General features: G+C 41.2%; 1 protein-coding gene across 5 annotated transcripts in view; it reads left to right on the top strand.

Annotated features, from left to right (window-relative positions):
* Window positions 1–26,247, top strand: part of negr1 (neuronal growth regulator 1) — a 142,870-nt gene that overhangs the window by 29,579 nt on the left and 87,044 nt on the right. For all 5 annotated transcript variants that reach the window (XM_085774445.1, XM_085774446.1, XM_085774449.1 and 2 more), the window contains exon 2: window positions 14,930–15,168. In XM_085774445.1, coding sequence (XP_085630571.1) covers window positions 14,930–15,168 — 239 coding nt within the window. The remainder of the gene's footprint in view (window positions 1–14,929; window positions 15,169–26,247) is intronic.

The raw sequence follows: 26,247 nt of genomic DNA, 5'->3' as shown, positions 1-26,247 counted from the left end.
GATGAATATCTTCGTGCCCTTGAGGTTCTTGGCCCTTTGCAAGACTGCAGCCTTATCCTTAAAACGCAGGAATTTAACAACTATAGATCTTGGTCTTTCTCTGGTCGCTTCAGGTTTACCTGTGCGGTGTGCACGCTCCACCTCAATCTCCCTCTGTAGCTGCAACTTCTGCTTCAGCATGTCCTTTACTTTTTCCTCTGAGTCCGCCCAGGATTCCCCTGGGGTTTCATGTAGACAGTTTACACTGTGCAAATGCACTAATTCAATTATTTTGATTAAGCACACAATAATGGTATTGCTTTCCTTTCAAAATAAAACTGACAGATTCTGACTGATATATCATCTACTGCCCTTGCATTTTTAGTATTCTCACCGTTTGTCTCAAATGAATTTCAGCCCTCAGTGTAACAAATGTAGGACATAAAATTCATAAAGCTGTTCCACCTGCAGGGAAATGGGCATGTGGTTTTAATGTCAGGGTGCTAGTTATGGCCATTAATGTACGGTCTTGCACATTAATGAATGTATAATTCAAAACAGTGAGGTTGGTGAATTATTCAGCAAACTGTCAGAAAATAAACCAGGGGTTTAGATAATTATTTGTAAAGATAATCTGTAATGCTAAAATGTCAACACTGTTTAGCAGTTTGTCAATTTTGCACTTGCATTCACTATAAGTGAATGATTTCAGTCCAATATTATGACGGTGCTGTTTCCTGACCACACACACTATACCGCGCGTGAGATGAAATCAAGCATAATTAAAAGGCTGTCTGAGCCCAGGCAATATCACAGCACCCTGAACTCCAGTGAGCCTGTCTGGGGTTTGTCAACCACCCACTGCTCGCCTCGGCTTGATCTGCGGCTCTTTAATACACAGCAGAAATGCACTTATCTACCACATTTGTATTCTCCTCTCCTTCCCGGGCGATTGCATAACCCCCCCCTTTCCATAGGGGAGGAATTACACAGACAGATATTCATGGTGAATGTCAAATGCCAGTCAGTCATTACAAGCTCACAATTGGTGCATTAATAAGAAATTGCAAAAACACGGGACTGTGAATGCCTCTCACTGTTTTTGGTGGACAACAGCTAAGGTTGAAGGATGGCCCAAATCTGTCTCTTTGTAAGACTTTTTTCATAACTTTCCCCAGAAAGTATTTGTGAAATTGTCTGTCCCTCTTCATGCTGGAGCCACGAGGACGCGGCGGTGTGCAAGGTGCAGTTATTGCTTTCGAAGGACGGTGTAATTTGATATGGGAGATACATTGTCCATCTCTGCATCAACAAATAATAACATCTCCTGGCAAGTAAAGGGTCTAGGCTTTCTATAGACATTTCTCATATTAGTGATACAGAGATCTCCACATGGAGTCTTTAAGGCCAGGTTGAAAGCAAAACACCAGGTTCAAGTTCTGCTAATCACAGCAGTAAAGGCCTATTTGCTCTATTGTCAATAACAGCTCTCCTTTACATTTGAGACCTCGAGGTGGTGTTTGCCTCTGTAAAAGATGGAAGTCTAATATTATTATTGAAAGAAGGATGATATTAGAAAACATAGTTGAAGGCCATCAATTCTCCCCTGGATATTGAATATAATGGATCTCATTCACGCCTGGAAGCAGAAATACTCTAGGCCAGATGACTATTGAAAAGAACCTCTCTGAAATAAAAGGATGCTTGGTTATGCACATTCTGTTCAAGAAGTCAAACTGTGCCTGTTTTGCAGCACAGGAAGCCCAGAGCAAACTAAAATAACTGACATGATGCGTCTTAAGTCTGCAGCAACGTGTGCGGCTCTTTAGCAGTGTTTCCCCTAGGTTGACTACTGTTGGTGGTCTATCCATCTTCAGAAAGCTTCTATTGCACTTAATGTGTCAAACACGTCCCTTTGCTTTGCTCTGTCCGCTGTGTGTAAGGAGGGGCTAAGACACAAACACACACAGTCAAACAAGGATTCAGAGGAGAGGCGAAGGAACGTGAGAGTAAACTCTCACTCTGAGCTGAAATGAAACAGGCTTTTAATAAATTAGGTACATGTCATAAATTAATTTAGTTTTGCTTCCTTTTCTTTGGTTCCTTCCTGGGGAGGGCCCGTCTCACCAGGGGCAACCCCCCACCCCACCATCAAGTCAGTGGCTGTGGAAACACTTCTAACCAGGGCTGTCAAAGTTAACACCTTAACGCATGCGATTAAACTTGTTATAAAAACATTACAGCACAATTAATTGCATCACATGACTTAGGTAGAGCCTGTCTGTGTACAGTCTATGGTCTGTGTCTGTTGCACTGGGGTTGCCACCCGTCCGTTGAAATACGGTAACGTCCGTCGAATCAATTCTGTTTTGAAAGCAGCATCATCCCACCCTCATCCTGTGCGCTCTCCATTCACAATGAAGCCTGTGATGTGATTTGTTTATGAGGGTTGAGATGTGCAGTCAGATACATTTGTCTAATACACTAATCAAAATATAGTGCTGATGTGAAAAACAAAACAATAATGATGCGTAATTGTCTTTCACCCATTTGTAATTGCATCCTTAAATTCTAATAGATTAAAATATACATTAGAAAGAATAGAAGAAAGTACAAGTAGAATATGTAAATATTTAGTAGTTGCGATTAATCAAGTTAACATTTTCAATTGTTTGACAGCCTTACTGCTAACTGCTTATCTCTGTGAAACATTGCTGCTCTGCTCCTGTCTTGTTGGATCTCTTTTAAAAAGCCAAATGTAAGAAAATCAAAGTCTGCTCAGGCCTAGGTGCAGAAACAGATTGTGTATTAGAAATCCCAGAGACTATTTAGCTGTCTCGATGTTGTGATTGTGATTCAATGGAGCTGAAATTCTGGTTCAGTGCTGTGTTTATTGAAGTGCTTTCGGACAGTGATATTGAATAACTTTAGAGTTTGCCTGAGGAAATAGATTCCTTGTCAATATACTATTTGTTTAACAGATAATGGCTCGGTAGACCGCTTAAATGTTTCATCATCCTTTGTCTAGCCTGCGTTTTGAATGTGACATTTAACAGTGTCTGCAGCGAACTCAGTTTTGACGTGCACGTATTACGCAGAGCAGATTCACACAGAAGGAAGGATTGTCTCGAGTGGAAAATGCTCACCCATTATGCCTCAGCAATGGCTACTCTTTATATTCTGCATGAATTTCATCTCTCAACTTTTATTCAACAGCTTTGTTGAATTTGTTAGCCCCATTCAGTCTTATTCATTCAAAGTTGAATTCATTCAGTCAATGTCAATGCTTGAAAAAAAGAGAAAGAATTAATATTGTGAATTAATCCAGAGATTACTCGTGTAGGGCTCTGAACGATTTTCTGTACAAGAATTAGTTCTAGTGGGAAGACTAGTGTTGACTTCTACTCAAATTGAAATAAGCAGCTTGGGAAATCTTGCCTATGTGAGCAGTAGAAACAAGAGAAAAGAGAAGCTACAGTACGAACATAGCCGTTCACTATAGCTCACACATGAGGGATCTCTTTTTTTCTAGTGACACATTGTGCTCTGCTTTGACTCAGCTGCTTCCACGCATGTGAAACAATACAAAACCATTCAACCATAGGCATTCAAGCACGGGTCGCTTCATTCGTATGCACCGGCAGGGAGGAGGCCAGGTGCACCTTAAGGGGACCCAAAGCTGAAGGGGACAAGATGATGCTGTACAGGTTCTGTTGTAATAACTTCTGTGGTAACAACAAACTGGGGGCATTGATTTTTATATGTAGTCAGACAATTCCTGGTTGCTGTCTCAGTCGAAGGCTCCATCTCTGTGTCAGTTCAGACAAAAAATAAAAAAATACTGTAATGAAAAAAGAGAATTCAGAATAGATAAAACTCAAAGTCTCCTCACTTGAAGAGAGATTTTGGAGTTTCCAATGGCTACGAGACAGTTTTTATACTGTTCTCTGTGTCTGTGATGTTAGGTGTTGGTTTCAGCATTGGGTCTGTGTGGATTATAGTTAGAAGGCTTCAGATGTGTCCCACCGGCCACAGTCGACAGGATTATTTTAGGGATTAAGAGCCTGGTGCGCTGTACCTTCGTTGCACAGCACTACAGTATGTCCTCATTCTCCCTCAGTCACTGCAAAAACTCAACATCCCATCCCTGAAATACCCAACCTCCAGCAATAAACCTACTCCTATGCTCAAGGGAACGGGGGCTCCACCACAACATAGAGGAATTATTGATGGACTGAGCATTTATGCTTAAATTGTAAATATTAATACCATAGTTCTGATTAAAAATTAAGAGGCCTACTTTTGGGGGGGGGGGTAAAGATTAAAGCAATACAAACAATTTCACTGACAACATGATGCACTTAGATGGCAGCGGTGTAGAAAACACAAATTGAAATCATTTAAAAACATTTTATTTATCCTTTGTGTGTTTTCTTCACATTTCAATCAAAGTCGTTTGTAAATGTGATTGTTCAGTCTGGAGAATTCCCAGTAAGTCATGAGCTGAGCTGCAGCGGGAGCTGTGCTTTGGATAGGTCCGTAAACACAGGCGACACTCCTCTCTAGGCTGTGTAACGCTGCCTTGAATTGGGCCCAAAAAAGAATCAGCCCAACCCTAGCCTGTGCACACTCTCTCCAAACTTGGCCCAGTCCCTCCCATGAATTGGATTTATTTGTTACACTGTAACTCTGTCGTAACCTTAAAGCAGAAGTAAGCGATATTTTTGTGTTAATATAAGTCTTAAATAGTTATATCTTCCGACGGCAATCACTTACATTAGAGTGTTTGGACCGAAACACGGGTCTGTCAGTCACTCTGCTCTGCTCTGAGCCGAAGAGGAAACTTTTCTCGTATCCTACAAGTTTTATCCAATGAGGAGAGAGAACGGCATGAAGGGCTGTGTGTGCAGCCAAGGGATGCGCCTGAATGTGGTGACGTAGGGACGAGGACCAATAGATCCATGATGAGGGCGAGGGCTGCTAACTCCGTCGGCTGACAAGAAGTTAGGGTGCGTTCAAGGCAACTCGTAACTCGTGTTTTTTCGACCTGTGAAGTCGTACCAGTTTGATCTGGTACAAGTTCATGGGTCGGAAAAACACGAGTGGCCGTTATAGTGACTTTCACAGGCAACAGGTCGAAGAAACGCGGGTTGCCGCAAGTCGTGACTTGAAGCTGTAATTTACGGTTTCAAAAGCCTGCCTGGAACGCAGCATTAGCCAAAACGACCGGATCGCTTACTTCTGCTTTAATTTGTACGGATTTTTACAGTATTGAAATCAATACTTTTACAAATGATTTAATCCAATACTATTTTTATTTATTGATTAGTATCTTAGAGTGATACAGGTTTAAGTGAATCAAAATAATAAATGTTTTTTTTTTTTTTATTGTTTTGGTGTTTAGTCGTGTTGGGAGGCTGGAAACTGTATTTTTTGGAAACAGGTGCCAGAGTGGGTAAATCTCAAAACTCCGCCCCAACGTTTTCATCAGCCCAAACTGATCTTTTTTGAAACAATGATGTCATACCCCCACCACTCTAACTACCTGAGCCACGTGCAATGTAACAACGACACAACAGCCGACGGATGTCAGTTCAGCCGCAGTCGACCAGTGATCCATATTTGCACTGACACGACTCCCAGTCAACATTTAATCAACTTATAATGTTTGGTGTTCTTGGTTTGGTTGGTTCTTCTGTGTTTCTGGTGTGTATGTGTGGCAGTGTCACAGCACCACACACGCTCCAAACAGGTCTGGCATACAGCGTTTTGAGTCGTTTTCAGGATCTGTGTGTAAGCAGATATTTCTTGAAACGACGCTGTGTTTATGGAATTTCTTTCAAAACAAACAAGAAAAAGATTGTTTTTGGTGAAGCTTGCTGTGTGGACAAGGCCTTATATCGTTTTTGTTGTTTTTGACAACCCTACCAATGTCAAATAAGAGATACAAAATGATACTTGATTAACAAGTCATTTCAGGTCCAAACTAACTAGGCCTATATTCATTCCAGAAATCACATTTGTTGTTCTGGGAATTTTACAAGTGTGTACAGCATTCATGTAGGCGTATATCGATTTACATCTGCAATCAGCCGAAATGAAATAATGGCACATCAGATATTGCCAAAAAAACAAGCACCGTGCATCCATAGGTTACATGCTGCTATTCCGACATGCCGCTATTTCGACATTGACTTCTAATTGTCGGAATAGCGGCATTAACATTATTTTTCAAGCGTCCCACTATTCCGACTTTTTTTTTCATTGTCGGAGTAGCGGCACTTTACTATTTTTCAAACATTCCGCTTTTCCAACATTGATTATGTTATAGTCAGACGTGTCCTTCTGATTTTTTTTTTTTTCATCTGAGACACTGTTTCTCATACACAAATACATAGGTCTAGAGAAGAAAAAACAAACCCGCCAAGTTTAAAAACACACGGGCAGCAGCGCCCGCTGATCTGCAGCTACTGAGACTGTTATTATTCTGTCACCTGAGATAACGAGGTGCACGTGTGTTTGGAGCTGACGAGAGAATAAAGAGTGAGACAACGCGGCCCTGAGGAGGAGCTGTGAAGGACTCAGCTGTAATGGAAAATTACCTAAACCGAGTCCAGTAGAGCTGTAACTGTGTAGTGGAAAGGCGTGCAAAGTAATGGTAACTATCCTGGAAATCCTGCTTTACATTGTTTTAACATCTAGGTAAAAGGATAAAGGGGTAGATTACATAAGATTATTCTTCTTTCTGCTCCCTTTTGTTGAGATTTGGGAGGTTTTTGTTTTTATTGTAGCTTATTAAAATGCAAGATAATTTTTCTGACTGATTTATTGCCCGATGCCATGTATCTCGCTTTCTTTCATTACTCTTTCAATATTTACACCATCTATTTGTACCTGTATTTGATTTCTTTCCCCCGCCCTCCGCCCGTTGTCTTCGTTGTCACTTTGTTGTCACTTTGTAGCCTCTCCACAGAGCGCACATGGCTAATTCATATGCACGTGCTGACCATATATGGTTGTGTCTTGGCATTCCGGGGGTGGGATATGAGGTGTGTTCACGTGCGCACCATTCTTGGATCCAGTTTGATTTATCAAAGAGAAATTGCGGAGAGTTGTGCACGCACAGTTTGATAGATCTGAAAAAGGTGTAAATATTTTGGGTGTCTTTTCGCCTTAGGCCTAAGCAAAAAATTTAGTAGCAGCAGTTTTACACTGCTTACTTACAGTTTTGATAAATGAGGCCCCAGGCCCTAAGCCCAGAGCCCAGACGCTCACAGATGCAGCTTCTCCGCGGATGAGGTCCGTGGTGCTGAAGGTCATAGGTTAACTTGACAAACAAACTGCAGCATAGTTCTGTTTGTTTATCATGTGTGTCAGTTTTGTTTGCGACTTGATAGTTTAGTTGTTGAGATTAAGAACATCACTCCCTCATCAAACCGGCGATAGGCATACCGCATCGGTATACATTTTGGCACTGATGTCATTAAGAGAGGATTTTTTATCAGTGTCCTTAACATTGCGAGAGGAGTATTTTGTTTTCATTTATTTCTGAACAAATAGAAGGAAATCGGACATGTATGGTGTGAGATTTTCATGCAGTGCAACACAGCGCGCGGTCATTTGGTAGCCAAGGTGACAGTTTCATGCCAAAAGTCTGCGCCGAAGGTGCGCCGAAGGTGCGCTGAAAGATGCGCACACGTCACCAAAACCTCACAGGCAGGTTTCCAGAAAGACAGGCACATTTCACAACAACTACTATTGAATACAACTATCTGAATCAGCACATAAATTTATATCTATATCAATTGTCCCATCACATCTGATGTTAGATCAAAGGCGGCACACGTAATGGAAACTCAACCTGACTGAATTGACGCAGATGAAAACGTGATGCAAACTAACAAGTTCACATCTCTCTCAGCCAACCACAAACAGCCTCGGCATCAGAGAGTTATTATATATTCAGCATCTCTCATCTCAGACAATTCAAAAGAAAAGAGAAAAAGAGAGGGACGCAGAGCTTGGCGTTGCACAGCTGCTTCTGATTTCATCCCTGTATTAGTTTATGTTGTGATCCGTGCACACTACTCATCTTTTTTACACTGGGTTTAAATATAGTTTACTAAATGTCACCTATTAGTGGAAAATGGTGTTTCTTTTGTCTGTTTCTTTTTTTCACACTGGGCAGCGGTGGAGGTCTGTTCAAGTGTTCGTGTTACTATATTTGGCCGCTGTGAGGTTGGACCACCCGGACCAAAACATCAGTTTCCTCCTGTAAAAATTTTGGCCATCTGGCGTCGCTGTCTCCCTCCTCTGTGTCGAAATATAAAATGACAAAATTGCAGTGCGCCTCGCCCGCAGCGCATTTAAAGGTGAGGAGAGGAGCTCATTTGATTGGTGAATATCTGTGTTAAACCCACTCACGCTTCTCCCCTCCCTCTCTCCCACTTGCACCGGTACTGTAGGAGGGACGGAGGTGGAAGAGGAGTACTTGCGCCGGGGTGTGCGGTGCACAAAATTTGTAAAATGCGCGTGGACACACCCCGGTGGCGCGGTGCATATGTGCGCTGCGCTTCGCTTGCGCCTGGCCTGTGAAACTAGAGCCCATAGGCTCTTTTCACTAGTGCTTCAAAATCCAGTCAGTCAGTGTGAAATGCATTTTCTCATTTGAGGATTCATTGGACAGTTGAGCTCTGTTGAGGGCAGCGTGTCGTTGTAAAGGTGGTAGAGCGCATAGTGCAGGTACAGTCATCTTCAACTTCATCTCTCACTTTATGTGAAAGGGCAAAAATGGAGTGAAACATCTGTCCCTGACATCAACGATTAAAAGGTCTTCCTCATGCATTTTCATGGCGAGCTCGCACTCGCTCATTACGCTCTTCAAAACACTTATTTCATTCAAGCAGGCTAAGTAGATGCCACTGTAACAGAAACACAAAAGCATTGTCTTTAAGCAGATGTTCCACTAATGACACAGGAAACCACTAATATTCAGCCTTACTCCAGTCTAACAAAGACTGGAAAGTGAAATATTCCAGGTTTTGTCCTCAGCGTGTGAAGTTTAATTCATACATCAGTGATTGAGTGCTATACAAACTGTTGAAGGACAGTAATACAGAGCTGACTGTTTTGATAGATTTCAGCATCAGTGTTGTGATTGAAAGTGGAGTTTTCATGTTATAGCAAAGGAATGTGCCAGTCACCTTGGGGTCTTATTTTTCTTTCTTCTTTTTGCAGAACATCCAACATTTAGTCCTTAGATGCTTTTTTAAAAATATACAGTAGACTTACTTACAGTAGCTATACAAAACAACACGTGACAGTTAACAAACTCAACACTTAATCGCCAGGGCGTTTATTTGAATCGGCGTTTATTATGCCAGATGTGGTCAGACTCCAGCGGCTATTAGAGCACGGTAGTCTCTGTCTCTGTTTAATAATCGTTGCTGTTTATTGCTGGTTGTTCATGATAGTCTGACACAATATTTTGTAATAAATTCAAATCATGATAGGTTTTTTTTCCCATTCCTCACCATAGAGCAAAAGCTTTTGCCTCCACATTAACCAATTAATTTTAAGATTTCTTGGTTTAAAAAATTGCTGCTTCAGCCTGATTCCCTTTTTCACTGGAGAAGTAGGTGAAGGTTTATCATAGTCAGTCATTTTCCTTTTTTAATTAGAGTTAAGGAAAACACACAAAAGTGGGCTATAGGCTTACACAAGGTCTGCATTGCTTAAGGTCTAAACGTCCTGAGTGTCTATTATATAAGCGTTACATAACTACAAATCTCATACCACAGAGGGACCCGTCCAGAAGTGTATTCATTTCTTCTGCCAAATGTAGAGAATGAAATGCTGAGTGTGAACTACTAGACTGTGAAACTGAAATATTTTTGCAAGACAAGATCTTTGAGGTTGGTGCCAGGAAGAATATATTTACAGTTGAGGAACCCAGAAAACAGTTTTACGAAGCAAATACATATCTGGGTCACAATGATGCCCCGGTGTTAATTATGGCTTCCTATCAAAGAGCCTGAGTGAGTTTGGCTAAACGGATTACAATCTGCTTGTCTTACCAGCTGCCATACTGTAATTAATGGTTTGTCATCATTTTCCATTCATGTGAGGTGCTGAAACACTAGCTTATCACTTTCCCTTTTTGCACATTGTGCATAATCACTAGGGTTTGAATTGAACTCTGTTATATTTGAGCCAAAACCCCCCAAAAGAACACAAAAACAACAACAAAAAAGCTTGTAATGAGCCTGGTTCCTCTACAATCACTCATCAGATGCAGGGATGGATAAAAGTATCAATTAGCACATGTTTGAGGTGTCAGAGCTGCTTCACAGTGATACACTGAGGTCTGTGGAATAATTACCTGAGCTTTGTATAAACCATAGGAAGTCTGCATCCTGGTGGGCTCCTGGAGAAAAGGGACCTGATGAAAGCGGAAGCCCACCTTAGGTGTTATCAGTGTTGTGCTGCTATGGATGATTGAGAGAATGAGCAAAGGAAATGTGGCAGAAGAAAGACCTGGCTGATGCCTGATCTTTTAGAACATGAAGTAGCTTGCTGTTTTTTTATGTGAGATGTCCATGTGAAATGCACTAATAAGATTACATTTCCATTCAAAGACATGGAAAACAATGAGACAAAGCAAACCCATTAAAGCTAGCTAGTTAAAATATCTGAAAGTACAAAGGATTGTAATCTCCCAACTCGATCTTATCAGCAGATGAATAGGTAAAAAGGCACAGCAGGTTAAAAAAAAATCAAGTCAAAGTATCCTCGTGGTGGCACGCACACCTCTGTGTCTAGCGAAAACCAGAAGAATGAGAAATGATTTAAAGTGAAATAAGAGTTACTTTGTAATAAAGTTGGAACGTTGGAGGAGTGATTTCAGGCTCCCTTGGTGAGTGAAAGTCCCATTGATTTTTCCCATGCACAGTATTACATGACTCACAGTAGGAGCACTTGGATCAGCATGAAACCTTTCCTGGTTCAGTCATCAATCCAAATGATTAACAACAGTTCCAAATACCTGTTTGTCTGATAAAATGCTGAAGGTAAGGTTGCTTTTCTCAAAAAAAAAAAAAAAAAAAAAATCAAATAGGATAGAATATGATAAAAATAATACTGGGAGAGGCTAACTATGACCCCCAAGGTGCATATTGGCAAGAAGCATCCAGTCAGGCAATTACAGAAACTGCAGTTTTATCTCAGGAGTGTGTATGTCTTTTATATTAATGTTTCACACTCAGTCTACACTACATCGAACAAGCTGCAGTGACTAGGCTTAAACCAGTCTGTCAAGTACATGCCAGACTTCTGAGGAGTTCCCATGTCCAGTATAGTTCTTATTTGACGGCAGCACTGAAGGAAGCAAAGACGACACCAACGCCTGAGTCAGTGTGCATATGTGAAAACAGGCTGTTTTAACACACCTTTGTGAGGAGGTGTTTAAATACAGCCGCATGTATGGCTCCTTGGTGCCATATTACAAAGACAGAGATAACAATAATCATTTCTGGAGGGAGACTGCAACGATACTTAGCAGCGATAAGCGAACTGCAAAAACAGCAAAAGAACATCAAGGGGCTGGTTCATCATCAAGATGAAGAAAAATGTCAAGTCTCAGAGTAGAGATCTCGCCCCGGTGAAGTGTCCTCCAGCCATACTTCTGGCACTACAGCTTTGTTTAAGTGACACTTCATCCAAAATTTATCCTTGAAAAGTGGCGGTTAAAAGTTTTTGCTTGGCCTCTTCGCCAAGAACAGCAGCTGCAGCTCTGTGAGTGTTTGGAACAAACTGATCATGGATGGCAAAGAAGAGAAGGTTATGTGGCAGGTGTGGTTTGAGACCTTTTCATTAAGGTTGCCAGCCGCGGTAGTGGGTGTTGTCAATGTAACATAGTTGTCAGGTATTGTCCTAGCGTTGTGTCCTCTCTTTCCCAACTAAACCTCCCGCCCCCTTTTTTTAAAGGCGTTAACCTACTCAGTGATTTTTTTTGTCTTGAAGTAGTGTTATTATATGATGAGAGGAGTGTTGACTGACAGAACAATACTGTCAAAATGTTTTTTTAAAAAGCAAAAGGGCCTTTTTTTGGAAACATTTCATATTTTAACACAAGTGTCAAAAAGGATCTTGGTGATATTAATGAGGTAATCTGCAAACTTTCCCTGCTGAGGGTGGCAGCATCTGGATGCTGACACTTTTAATCTACAAATATTTAGGAGACACAGGTTTTCTTTTCTTGTAAGGTGTCCACTGTGATCAATACTGCTGGTGTTGTCACAGGTGTATTATCCAGTAGGTGACTTTCCACACTTTGGTATCTGCACTTTGATCATTTTTCAGGTCATTAAAAAAGAAAACTTGTCACCATTGAAGTACATTGTCACGGGCATGTACTCGAGCCACACTTTCTGCCTCTTTCTGTGGTGTACAACAGCCACTTTCAAGCGTACACTGAGTAAAAGTTTGATTCTGAAGGAACTATTTCTGATGAGAAAACAGAGAAATCAATAGCAGCTCGACCGGAGAACAAGTTTTTGTGGTTACCTTGTTTTACAAGGGTCTAACGATAAATGCTCAGCAAGTTGTTGACAAGTTCTTCACATCAGTGGCTGTGGGCTGCATGCAGGTGGATTGTGAATTAATGTTCAGGCTTTAAGCCCACACTCTCAGCGGGCCCTCACACAAGTGTATACAATTATTAGTCGCTGTAGAGTTTGGTCACTCCAACATTTTAAAACTATTTCTCTCAAAGGAATTCAAAATGTTCTCTATTGGTGCAATCCTGTGTGTTAAGCAAAAAAAAAACTTCACCGTTGTATTCTTTAAAGGGATAGTAGTATTTTTTTAAAGTGGGGTTGTATGATCTACAAATAGCCCCTAAGTACTTTAATTGCAGTATGAGACTCTCTGCACTCCTCCCGTTACAGTAGCAACGCCAGCCCATAGCCCTGCCCAGAGATTTACAACATACATTGTTGTGAATGGACCCAAAGAAATGGTCTATTTTCGTGGCCTAAAAGAGGTTTTACGTGGAAAAAAAAACACAGTTCCATTGTTCGCTATAATATATTTTTTTCCAGCCCATCAAAGTGCAGGAAAAACGCAGTTTTTATTTGGATCTAACCGACTCACGTATCCCTCCGGCCCAGGTTTAGCGCCCGCCAATCAGTAGTTGGTTAGCTCCAAATAAAAACTGCGTTTTTCCTGCACTTTGAGGGGCTGGAAAATATTATTTTATAGCGAACAATGGAACTGTGTATTTTTTTTTCAGGTAAAACCTCTTTTAGGCCACGAAAATAGGCCGTTTCTTTGGGTCCATTCACAACAATGTTGTAAATCTCTGGGCAGGGCTGGCGTTGCTAACGGGAGGAGTGTAGAGAGTCTTCTATTGCAATTAAAGTACTTAGGGGCTATTTGTAGATCATACAACCCCACTTTAAAAAAATGCTACTATCCCTTTAAAATGGTTAAAATAAAGAAATAAAGATGGAAAAGGAGACAAAGTTGTGCCGCGGCTCCTCCAGTAAAAATTGCCTTAGGGCCAGAAACACCGTGGCTCAGGTGGTCAATGGGCTAACTAACTGACAGGTCTGTGTGGACTTTACAAAGTACCTAGACCTCTCTCTTGTGTGGGCTTTTTTTATTATCCATTCTCTATTGTTTGGCACTTTATTTGTCAGAATACCTCTTAGGCAATGCTTTCGCCAGGGGAAACCAGCCTGGACTATACCATTGTCCTCTACCCGTTTCCTGACAGACACTTTCTTGGCATTGAGGGTAAAGAGCTTTGTGGTTAGTGCCAAACTGATTTCCTCGGTGGCTTTACTACTGGTGTTGGCTGTCTTCATGGCATGTCGACAAGAGCTAAAGAGCCAAACTTGATTGCCTCTTTTCCCACTCATTATTACAGTATTTGTCACAGAGTATGATGTGATTCCTTAATTCCAATCCACTGCTGGAATGATGAGTAAAAACAACAGCGCTCTGACAGTGGTGACCCTGGACTCATCATGTTGTGCAATTTACTGATGCTTTGTCTCTGTACAATTAGCTATCAAAAGGAAATTGTATTGGACTCAGTAATGGAAACACACAAATCCGTCCTAGAATACAGCGCTGTCAGAGCCGGGGATGTTTGATTATTTGTAACTGGGCTGAAGGCCTACTGTATACTGTACTTGCGCACACAAGCTATTCACTTTTGTATTGACGCTCACATTATAAAGCTGTGAGTAAATACTGTACAGCCATCAGTCACGGAGGAACCCTTTATCAAGATTTCTTTTTTCTTTGAAAATGTTGTCATTTGTATTCTTCACTCTGCGAATGGCCACTATCCTCACAGGGCCATCCAAGTCCCTCACCAAAACAAAACTGGATGTATGCACATAAATTTGAAGACTTTTGCTTAATTGGCTGCTTCACTATAAATTTCAATGCCTGCTAAGTCGGACCTTGAGAGAGAAGTCTTTGCCCATTTAGATGCACCAACGACAACAGAGCAATCATCCTTGTTCCCAAAGATTACTCATGGCTCTGGCTCCTTTAAAGCAGCTTTAACAGGTTGAATCATACCCTCCAGGTGCTGAGAGTTCTGTCTTTTATGACTCACTTTCTGGCACATTACCCATTCATGTCTATAACTAAAGTTTATCCTTCCTCAGGTCCATATGTTCCCTGGTCTTCCATTACAAAAAAATGAACACTGAGCGTTGCACATTTTCAGTCTGTTTATACTATAAACCCCAGGACTTAGGGAGAAATGAAACCAAAAACACACACACACTACACACAGTCCTCCTCTTAAAGATCTCTCTAATGGATGATATGCTATTTACACAGCACACAAAATGATATTTTCTATTTCAGTTGTTTTTCAGCGGGCTCTTTCTTCTCCTGATGTAACCGAGGTGTCTCCTGTCTCCTGTAGGTGCTACCTGTTGGATGGGATCTCTAAAGGAGCCTGGCTGAACCGCTCAAGCATCATATTCGCAGGGAACGACAAGTGGTCTGTGGACCCGCGCGTGTCCATCGTGTCCAGTGTTGGTGACAAACATGAGTACAGCCTCCAGATACAGAAAGTGGATGTATCCGACGATGGCCAGTACACATGCTCCATTCAGAGTGAGCGCAGCCCACGGCCAAAGCTTCTCAACCTCATTGTTAAAGGTGCGTCTAAGTCATTCTTGTTGTGGTGTACAGTACTGGCACGTGTCAATGTGTGTGTCCTTATATCTGTCCCTGTGTTTATGTGAACAAGTATTGAATAACAACAGTTGGGATTTACACATTCTCTATTGGTAGGTACAGTAATGATGCGATCATCAGTTCTGTGCATTTGTATGTGGCATCCGATTTGATATCTGATCAGTGGATGCAATATTTTCAAGGATAATTTCTGCATACTTCTATATAAATGTTTGTCCTTTCTGCTTTTATTTATTCAGCATCTTGTTTGTTACTTATTACACGGATCATTTAACCAACAGAATGTTCATAGCGAGTCCGACAGTATTTTCGTGTGGTCCGTGTACCTAATGGTCACAGGTGTATCTGGCACCATCTGTGCAGTAAAAATGTCTGTCGTTCTCTTGTAACATGAGTCAGTGGCTGAGCAAACGCTTTAACCATTTTGCTTGTGTAAAATAACAAGATAAAATCTCCTCAGTAGAAAAAAAGAATCTTCTGTAGAGGCAAACTGACATTGTAAGGTACATTTTGTGCCTGTAGGCTATACAACACAGAGTAGAAGTCTGTTGGTTTAAATGACTGCAGGCAGACTATGTAGCTTTAATCAAGCTTCCCCACGGTTCGGTCGCAGCAGGTAACAAAATAAGATGTGATTTTTTAGAGTTCTTAGCTGTATCCTGTCTTGTTATTGACATGCTGTACGTACTACTGCACTGGCTAACAGGTGTTAAGGCTTTGAATTAACATGAAGGAGGAACTGCCGTTGAGCTCTTGAGAAACTGTCCAGATTGAGCCTCGGCTTGGGCATCTAACAAGGTCGATAGGTGCATTTGCATTTATGGGACATCAGGTTGTGGGCACAGGGAACTTATTGACAACAGAATCCTAATTGTTATTTGTCTGAGTAACAGGGTGATGGCTAAGTTTGTATGCTGAAGGCAACTAAACAGGGAAACAGCCCCACTGACAATCCATCTGCTCTATTTTACTTAAATATGCAGATACATAGATTTCCTGCATGCATGGCCCAGACTAAATGTGTTTAAACAGGAATATTGATAAGAGTTTTAACAGACAAAGGAATAGACAGTCATATTCTGCTTTTAATTCTAGTATTCATGTTGCAACTGTAGAATGATGGCCCACATTCATTGTTCACGTCTCACCCTTGTTGTAGAACAGATGTACTACAAGTGCATACACAATTATTTTTATTCTCATTTCAAGCCAAGTCAAGGTTAGGATTAATTTCAATAGAACATGATGTTGGAATATGCATATTTCGACACAAGCAGCATAGTATTAATAGAAGAGGTAAGGGTTGGAAACACACCGTTGTAGGAGTGTGAGCTGTGATATGTGAAGTGTGCAAGTGGGAAACAGCTCTCCAGCTGGCAACGCTTTCATAACATATGGAGTCAGCTTAGAAAATTGTTTTAGGCGTGTGATTATACCTGCGTTTTTTGTTTTATCTGCTTTCGGACTGTATTTGTACCAAAGACACTACAGCATTTATATGAAAAATATTTTTAAAAAAGGAAAAAATAGTTACATCAACTCACAAACAGCCTGGACAGTGTTTTGTTAAACTGTCATCTTTTGATTTGGAAGCTTTCACTTGCAAAGAACACAACAGTGAAAACTAACCTCCTCAGGCGTTTGTACCTGTTAAGAAAACCTTAGCAAATAACACAACCATTAGTAATGACACAGGGAGGAGTGTGCTCTCCACTCATTTTGTTCAGATTTGAAGCTGTTGGCTGTCATATTTCAACATGCATCTTCTTGTGCTGTACTTATATAAGTAAGTGGGTGTTGCACTGGTTTGAGCAGGCCTTAAACGCCCTTTGAATATTTGTGCTTGTTTATTTGATTGCCTTTTACTGGCAGGCACGTGGCTGTTGATAAGAGTGCAGCTCACCTCAGCTGCCCTTGAAAATGGCCTACCGGTTAACAACCCTGTCCCCTTATCAGGGGCTCACAGAGTTAAAACCCTCTGTAATTTGGAAGTGTCCCAGATTGTGACAATGAACATCTACTCACTCACTTAATGTTAGTTGATGTCTATACACATAAGCTCCATGTGTAAAATACAAATGCAGTGCTCTATCAGCAACTTGTCAACATGTCACAGTGCACCGTGGTGCTCTGCAGTATCAGCGACTGTCCTATAGCTGAAAGGTCACCAGGCCAGTCTCTGCCTGTGCCAATGTGTCCATCAATAGCTCCGTGTCTTGTTATAAGCAAGTAACCCTTCCCACTGTATGGCACTTTCTCTGTCTGCTTTTTCCCTCATTCACCTCACGGTGAATAAATCAGTATTGGTTTCAACACTGACTTCACAGTGGATAGAGTAATATGACTACAATCCACAATTAATACTTTAATAACTGTTTTTTTTTGTTTGGTAGGACATTTTATCCATGTTACTGCCGTTAGTCATCACCATGCTGTTTTCAATAGATCCATTAGTATTGCAAATGCAGAGGCTTTTAATGTGAAGTTAACTGACATTACGAGAAGATGACCTGGTTCTGGTACTGGCTTTTGGTTTGAGGGAAAATGAGCATCAGATTGATATCGGCTGGTATCATGATCATATTGGGAGAGAAGAAAAAATCAAGTTGGTTCATCCCATTAAGTTAGAGCTAATTGCAGGTCATAATGTTATCATGAAAAGGTAGTTAACAGTTAGATTTACGTGTGACTCCGTGGGTCTTAACAGCATACTCCCAGGATGACTAATAGAACAGTATTGGCAATAATAACCTCCATTCATATCCATCTTGCTCCAGATTTTAAAATCACTGCAGTGTCTTTCCATTAAAACACTGAAGCCCTTTCCTGATGCAGCCCTGTGAGTTAGTGAACTGTGGAATCGCTGGGCTTCACATGACATTCACGCTGACAGCCAGCAGAGCAGCTTTGGTTTAAACAGTCACTTTGCCTCTGCTTCAGTGATGTTTTACAGGTGCACCTTGCCTCTAAATATACCTGTGATAAACCGCAGTCAGCTGCTTGGCAGGCAGTAATAGTCACTACAGGACCATCATGTTTCGTAGATGTTGGCTTTCTGAGGAACATTCTGTAATGGGAATCTTACCAGGGGTGTTTCGGGTCATGGCAGCTCCTCACCACTGGCCATATGGCCACAATCAAACCGAAGCTAATGTGCCAGCTGTCAGCTGTATAATATATTTTGCAATGCCCAGAATTCCTGATGGATGTGACCTAGGGGCTAAGATTTGGCAACAGTTTGACCTACAAATACCAATTGTTGTTCTGCAGTTCACAAAATGGAACATGCTGGTAATTTTAGTTAGTGATGGCTCAGTTACACTCTGAGACAGGTCATGTTATCCCACTGAGATATTTGTTATTATGGTCAATATATACTTTTCTTTTCTTTTTTTTTTTTTTTTTTTTTACATCTAACACACAGTCAATTTCATAATATGCTCATGACCAAGAGTCGGACAAACAACTAGACAGTGATACAAAAAAAAACAAAGTGACAACAGGCCTTGTGTGTTCAGTATCTCTGTGGTTTAAATGACGACTGGGCAACTGTATGAGAGACAACTGAACATAAAGTTCCATAAATGTGCCCTGCACTTGTTACTTTTGCTGTTACCAGCCATTCATAAAGCTCAATGGTGATTTGATTGTGTTATCTAAATCTGCGGCCGTCGAGTCATCAGACAAATGGGTTGCCAGTCGTTGAGACAGAGCTGTGTATCCGAGTGTGAGCAGCAGGCAGGAAGTATGTTGAGGTACAGATGAGTCACTCCAGCTGATAAATGCCTACGGTCATGTTTCCGACAGGGCACTCAAGGTAGTTAAAATTTGGTTCATTATATCGTCAAACACAGACATTTCTTTTTTTTTTTTTCATGTAGAGATATTGCAGGTGTGCTATTATGGCATAATTTCCAGATTCACGCAACACTGTACTTTTGTTTATTTGCTTTGTCTAACTCTGTGTCGTGAATCATTACCTGTCACTGTGCAGTAGTTGTGTACACATGCTTAAGCCCACTCATGGAGAACAGAGGGATTTCTTTACAGATGAAATGTAGCAGGGGAGCAGCTCTGTCATGTTGCAGAGGCTTCTGGGAGCATGCTGCTTTTTCATCTAGTGAAAGGAAAGGGAAGACTTGCAAAGAAAAAAAAAAGAAGAAGCTTTAATCTGGGCTTTTCAGTCCGAGCATACAACTTTTATTAATGCTGCAACACGAATGTTACAGTTGAAGTAAAAGGATTTCATGGCATTGGATTTTTTTTTTTCTTTCTTGCTCGACAGTGCTCCAGAGTAACAAAGAAAATCTGAGCAAAGAGCCGTCACTGCATATGTATGACAGTATGCAATGGTCTCAACTCATTTCAGGTGCATGGTCGGGTCCTTGGCCGCCTGATCCACTGAGCAATTATGTCTTGAATGCTAAAATACATCACGCTTTTCCAGTATGCGGTGTATCCTTTATTTTGTCCACCACCTCTATAGCAGCAAAATATACCTGTATATATATTTCAACTACTAATGACCATGAAATACAGTATAACCATTCAGTTTGATGAAGGAGCCACACGAGCACTATTTCCTTTACTTGAACTGACCAAGAGTTTTACTTATTGTCACGATTCTTAACACTTGAAGCCCATGTTGCAGGATTTTAAGGTGTGTGGGTTCTATATTTTGCAGTGACTGCTCCCGCATCTCTCAGAATCATTTAATCTCTGCGTGACATTTATCCCCCCAGAGACCTTGTGTCACCTCAGCAAATTAGACGTTTGCATCTGCGCCTCTTTGCCCATTACTTCATTGCCATGAGACAGAGCACATGAGAAGTGAGAAAATTGTGGAATCTAAAACACGGCACCATTGCACCGGCATTACCGCTCAGAATCACATGATTTAAAGGGCACAGCCCCTGTGTGATATTTGTTCTCTTCTTCCTTGTTTAAAATGAAGGAATTCTTAGGCTCCGTATGCTGATGGTAGAAAATAATTCCATACACCGTAGAGACTGAGAGCGCTGTCGGTAAGATGCACCTGCAGATTCAGAGAAACCTGTGAGAATATTAATATTCTGTACAGTGATGCAAATGTGATGCAATGGCTGTTGCAAAAATGTTATTGCAGCATCACACCAGGAAATGTGTTTATCACAAACACTCAATGTCAAATTTACCTGTGCCTATACATAGGTTTCTCACATAATCTTAGCTAAAAGCAATAATCGTTGGGGCCATCGGGGTCTGCTGAATTACTGAAAGGGTCCACGTTTTCCTTCAGGTACATTTGGCACAGGTAACTGCTGAGCAGCTAAACCCTTCTTTTAAATACTTGACTTAACAAGATTAAACCGAATGGGTTCTGCCCTATGGCTGCGCTCTGATTATGGAGCAAAACTGATGTGACATCACTGACAACCTCAACTACGACCACTTTGGGTGCTGATGGTCCACAGCATCTGAGTTTTCTTTGTCTTTGTTTTGCTACTATACTATATGGCTGATCCTCGTCTGCATCTTTAGTTCCACCATCCATATGATGACCTATTTACAGTCTACCCTGACCGTTATCTGATCTAACATACAGAGGAATGAGAGATCGGTATCAGAACCAAACCCACCCCTTCTACACATCACATGATTGCCATCCTCCTCAGCCGCCATTCTTTTCCTCCCTCTCTGTTAATTAAGATTGTAGATGTGATAATGTATTAAATATGCACAGCACCTCTCATCTAAGAATATCTTGTCACAGCGAGGAGGGGGAAAGAGGCACACTTCCCCTCACCAGTAACTGCTCACATGGGCATTGCTAATGTGTTTCAAGCTTTCGTCGCTAAAACCCCGAAAACCGACGGCGGCGGGTGTGTGAGCTGAAAAATTCATTCAGTGGAATCTTGCTGACATATTGTAGCCCGAATCAGGTTTCTGCATCTTCCATCAAATCATCACATAGAGATGTAGTGCTTCATAGGGTTAACATTTCCACAAATGTGAGGCCTAATCCTGCATGTGATGAAAATGCTTTGGACATTAATATGGATCAGAGCGGATCCACAGTGAAGACTCGTCGCCCCCGCCCATGGAGTGAGTCAGTCTGGGAAGAGTGTTTCTCAGCAAGAAGTGAGATGGAGGGTTAAACCTCCTGGTCGTAGCTCTTCTCTTTGATGTCAGGACAGAGATGGAGTATAATTACAGAGTAGCGTCTAAAAAGGCCCAGTAAAACTCTGTTTATTCTTAATATGCTATCATTCTGTCACTCTCATTTATTTCGAGGCGCATTTCAAATTGATTTCATTGCGTTAAGACCTTGGTCTGCAAATACAGTCCTATCAAATACACATTTGCAAATTAACACACAGAACGAACACCTTTTCTGTGGCAGGCCTCCCCCTTTACTGTGTGTGGATTTCTCTTGAGGATAAGCTATATCAATACTCTAAAGTTTAAGCATAATTGCAACGGAGTTACCTAGCTCTTTATTCACTTAAAAAAACAGATTGTACCGTGTAGACATATTGATTAAGCAATTTCCCATTTAAAAATGGTCCCAAGTAACAGTTCTGGATATTTACATTGATACATGGCAGAAAATGTTGTCAATAGTTTAGGTTACTCACCTAAAGATGAAAGGCAATGTTGCTATTAGGCTGGCAATTTTCTGTAATAGCCTATAAGTCCTAAAATAGGCAGGAGAAGTCATTCTCTTAACTGGGTAGACATTTCTGTAAATTAAGTCTACACAGACATAAAGTGGATATTGTAGCTCATTTGGTGAGTTTTAAGTGTGATCCTCTCAACTGGAAATCTACCCAACTCTTTTTTATGTCCATACTTAACATACAGTATGTGCATCATGAATTTTACATGAAAAGTTACTGGCTGACCCTTCTGGTCGAGTCCCACTTACTTATATGCAGTGATAGAAGAAGTAGTTATACATATCATTCATATATGTATGAATAGAAATTAAATGTCAGCAAATGCACTTAAACTATCAAAAGCAGAAGTATGGAAGTTGAGTTGAATGGTCTATCTTTTAGAGACAAATTACTATATATTATTTGTAGATTATTGCTATTGCATATAGAAAAATTCCAAACTGCTTATAGCTGGAAAGTCATTGTATAAACTGATTATACCATTTGTTTGTAAAAGGTCTAGTACCTCGTAACTACAACTGTCAATTATTGTCACTGAATGAAAGAGCATAATATTTTCCTCTGAGTTGTGATGGAATAGGAGCATTAAGCAACTGAGATGCTCATTTAAAGTACTTCAAGATTGAACAAAACCCTGTCTCCTAGTAATTACTTTTATATGCTGCTGAACAGCAACAGCAAACATGTTTTGTAGAAATAATAATAGCTGGCAGGATTACATTCAAGGACATTTTTTTTCTCTCAACAAATAGTGTTACATTATTAAAAGCTGTAGGTTCACACAGAGGTAGAGGGGTTCATGGTGGGTGAACAAAATGCACAAATGTCACATCAAAGGTTTCGGCAACAAAAGCATTTTGGTTAAGGTGAAGGAAAGAAAATAATACAGGAGGGCTCGGTCACTTTGAATTTTTCTGTAAACCAGACCAAAATCTTTCTCTAACGGTAACCAACAGTAAGTGGAAAAAACTAAAGTTATTGTTCCAAAGTATATTTTTTGGCTTTTCATACCTTTACTTGATAGGACAGTTGAGAGAGACAGGAAATGGGGAGGCAGAGAGAGGGGGAATGACATGCAGGATAGAGCCGCTCGACGCGGGATTCGAACCGGGGCCGCCTGCAGTGAGGACTATCCTCATCACATGGGGCGGGTGTTCTATCAACTGAGCTAAGCTAAGTTATTGTTAAAAACAAAGCCACTGTCTGTTTGTGTTGACATTGACAACATGAACTTTTCTGTGATCAGTCAAATATGTAAATGAGCAACATCTCGTCAGCAGAACACAAAATCACAGGTTAGTTTAACAGGGTTAAAACAGGGTTATAGGTTAGGGTTATAGGTGATTGAGTAAAGGTGCTTTCTTATACTATGATAAGGTGTGGTCTTATAAATATGTCAATATCTCAGAATCCCAACATGGTCAAGGGAGTTAAGTCATAAAGAGCAACAGTTATTTTGTATCTGTCCACTCAACACTTAGAGAGTGGAAATAGAACTGTCACTTTGAATAACTTCATTATACTGTAGCTTCTTTTTATTGAACCAAATTATTTGATTCCCAACAGAATTTCTGACATTCTGCTGTGTTGTTACTTTTACACTGTTGTTCTATAACTGTTCTCTTTATTCAAGAAGTTATCCACACACGCTTAAAGCTATAGTGCGTAACTTCTATGTGTCTGTAAATATCTGTTTCACCCAAGCCACTACAAGAGGAGATGATTTGTTCTTTTTGTATTTGCTGTCTTGGAGCGACATTCCCGCGCTGGCGGACAGGAAACGACCAAAACGACGCGTTTTACTCGGTTTTACCTGACAACGAGAAGGGAGAAGAGAGGAGAGCGCTCCGCTGCTGCTAGAAGCAACACGGCTATGAATGTAGCAGCCTGGTGTTAGCCACATCGTTAGCCTAACCAGCAGTAAGTTACAAGGTGTGTAGCCCATGTTGCTGTGTGTAACTTACTGCTGGGGTCTGTGTGCTGTGACAAGCAGTGTGCGGTGAGTCGCGAGTGTTATAGTCCGTGAACCGTGGTCCGTGACCAGCAGCATGTGGTGTGTTGTAGGGCTGTCAGAACGTAGCCTCGTAAACCAGCCTCTCGCAGAAGTGCATTTAATTTCATTCTGAGGGAGAGTCTGGCCTCATCCCCATTCTAAGCGTTTGGACTGAAACCCTCAGAAGGCCGAGCCAATCAGCGTCGCCCACTGTGATTGACACAGCACGTTGGCCAATCAGGGACCGACTGGTGCAACGCCCCGTCACTACACCAACTTGCTGATTGGCTGAATGGGGTTTTCTGTCAACGCTACTACCAAAGATATTAAACTGTCTTTGCTACTACTCCCGCCCAGCTCCCGCCCACCCCAAACGCTTGCAGGGGGGATGAGGCCAGACTCTCCCGAGAAATGAAATGAAATGCATTTCCGCGAGAGGCTGGTTTACGAGGCTAGTCAGAACGAACTTCACTATTCGATTACAATTCGAATGTTAGTCAAAATGAGAACATTCGAAGGTGGAAACTGACATTCGAACGTTTGCCTTCCGTAACGAGACAAATTAACGTAGTGCGTCGCGACGTTCGGAGTATGTTGATAAAACAAAATGCAGTTGTTGTTGTGCACAAGGTAAAGCTGCAGCTTCAAATATACGAGCAGAGTTTTTTTAAATTGCCCGTTCATTCGGCCGCCACGGTGTGCGTATGTGTCCCCACACTACACGCACACCTTTTTTTTTAAATCGATAGATCCACGGACCACTTGTGTGCCGATCACGGATCAGCTATGATCTGTTGCACCACTACTCTGTGCCCTAACCCCGCAGCCCCCGTGAAGGGGGGAGTGGGGGGACGCCGCCCCCGCCTGTGAAGCCGTGTTTCGAATCAACGATCCTCTTTTTTTTTTATACAACATATGGTTCACGTCATGATAACTTATGTATTTTTGCTATTCAAACTTCCACAGTCCATAGTTCTCTTTGTTTAACACTTCAAGAGACTTTTGGTTAAGTAACCATGGACAGCTCCTATGCAGGATTGTTCTGCTGTGTCGTTGTCGCCACCGTCATCCCTGCCCCCCCCCACCCCCCCTCTATAATGAGGTAAAAAAACCAAAAAAAACACACATTAAATGTTTGAATATTATTCGGATATTTAACATAAGATGGGTTAGAAATTCGAACCTGATTTGGGGGGAAGATTGACAGCCCTAGTGTGTTGCGAGTGTTACTGTTACTGTGTGTGATGTGCATTACTGGAGAGCTACAGGAGTAGCGGTGGGGAGGGGAGGGGAGGGGAGGGTTACACCGGGCCATAGGGGCCGGCCGTATCGTTGTAATAATGCAGAAATCCTTTAGGGGGCGACAGAAGTTACACACTATAGCTTTTATCACCCAATGATTATAGTCAAACAACTGAAGTCAGACATCAGCTACTTGTTTCTCTTTTCATTCCTTTTTGCAGCAGAAATCATTAATCTGCTTCACATCAAGTTCATCACCAGACAAAAGCAAAAATAATCAATCCGCAAACACCTTTTAGTCATTATTTATTTATTTATAGCCTTAGCCTGATTAAATAATTGTAAATTATATCTAGCATCTCCTGTGCTCATAAAGTTTACATTTCACTTTGTTGAATAACACTTTACAGATGCTGCTATAACCAAATTCCCTGGCATGCACTTTGTCTTCTCATATGATATTAATCATTTTATTTGTGGTTCTGACAATGTTACTTGAAATGAATAATTCTCTGTCATCTTTCACACGAACATACTTGTAGCCAAACATGAAAAGACAGGAGTTAACCGACCCAACTGACACTTAGCCTAGCACTTGGGAAATAAATGCAGGTAGCAGGTCCACAGGAAAAACCCAAGAACTAACACAGGATTCAGCACATGAGGAACTTGACTGATCAAGCAAACTAACCGAATGAGAGGAACACAGACTAAATACTCAAGAAGGCAAGGATAAGAAGGCAGTCTGACAGGCAGGAGGGAACAACCGTACAGAAACATATGACTCAGCCCATTTTACAGTACATCTACAATTAAAGCAATTTCACTGTGACATTAGTGAGTGGTGATAATGACATTGAGGTTATTTGCTGTGACTGTTGTGTAATGTAACTTTAGCAGATACTGTGACCACACAGCAATGCAGGAGTTCTTCACTGCTGTATGTGAGCAACAACATTACGGTGCCGTGAGAAGATGATAGTGAACCAGTGTTACTCTCAACCAGAAATAACTGTTTATCAAGCATCTCAGTGGAGTAATAATGCATTAAAACAGCTCGTCATGCCATTGATATTGCAGGCAAAGTGTAGAGATAATGTGAGTGTGTCTAAAGGAACAGGTTTGCCATTATGGCCCCTGACATTT

The sequence above is a fragment of the Trachurus japonicus genome, chromosome 4 (genome assembly GCF_045865225.1).
Source record: "Trachurus japonicus isolate A0001 chromosome 4, Traja_1.0".
Taxonomy (NCBI): Eukaryota; Metazoa; Chordata; class Actinopteri; order Carangiformes; family Carangidae; genus Trachurus; species Trachurus japonicus.
Note: the sequence above shows the minus strand (reverse complement) of the source record. Positions and strands in the feature narration are given on the sequence as shown.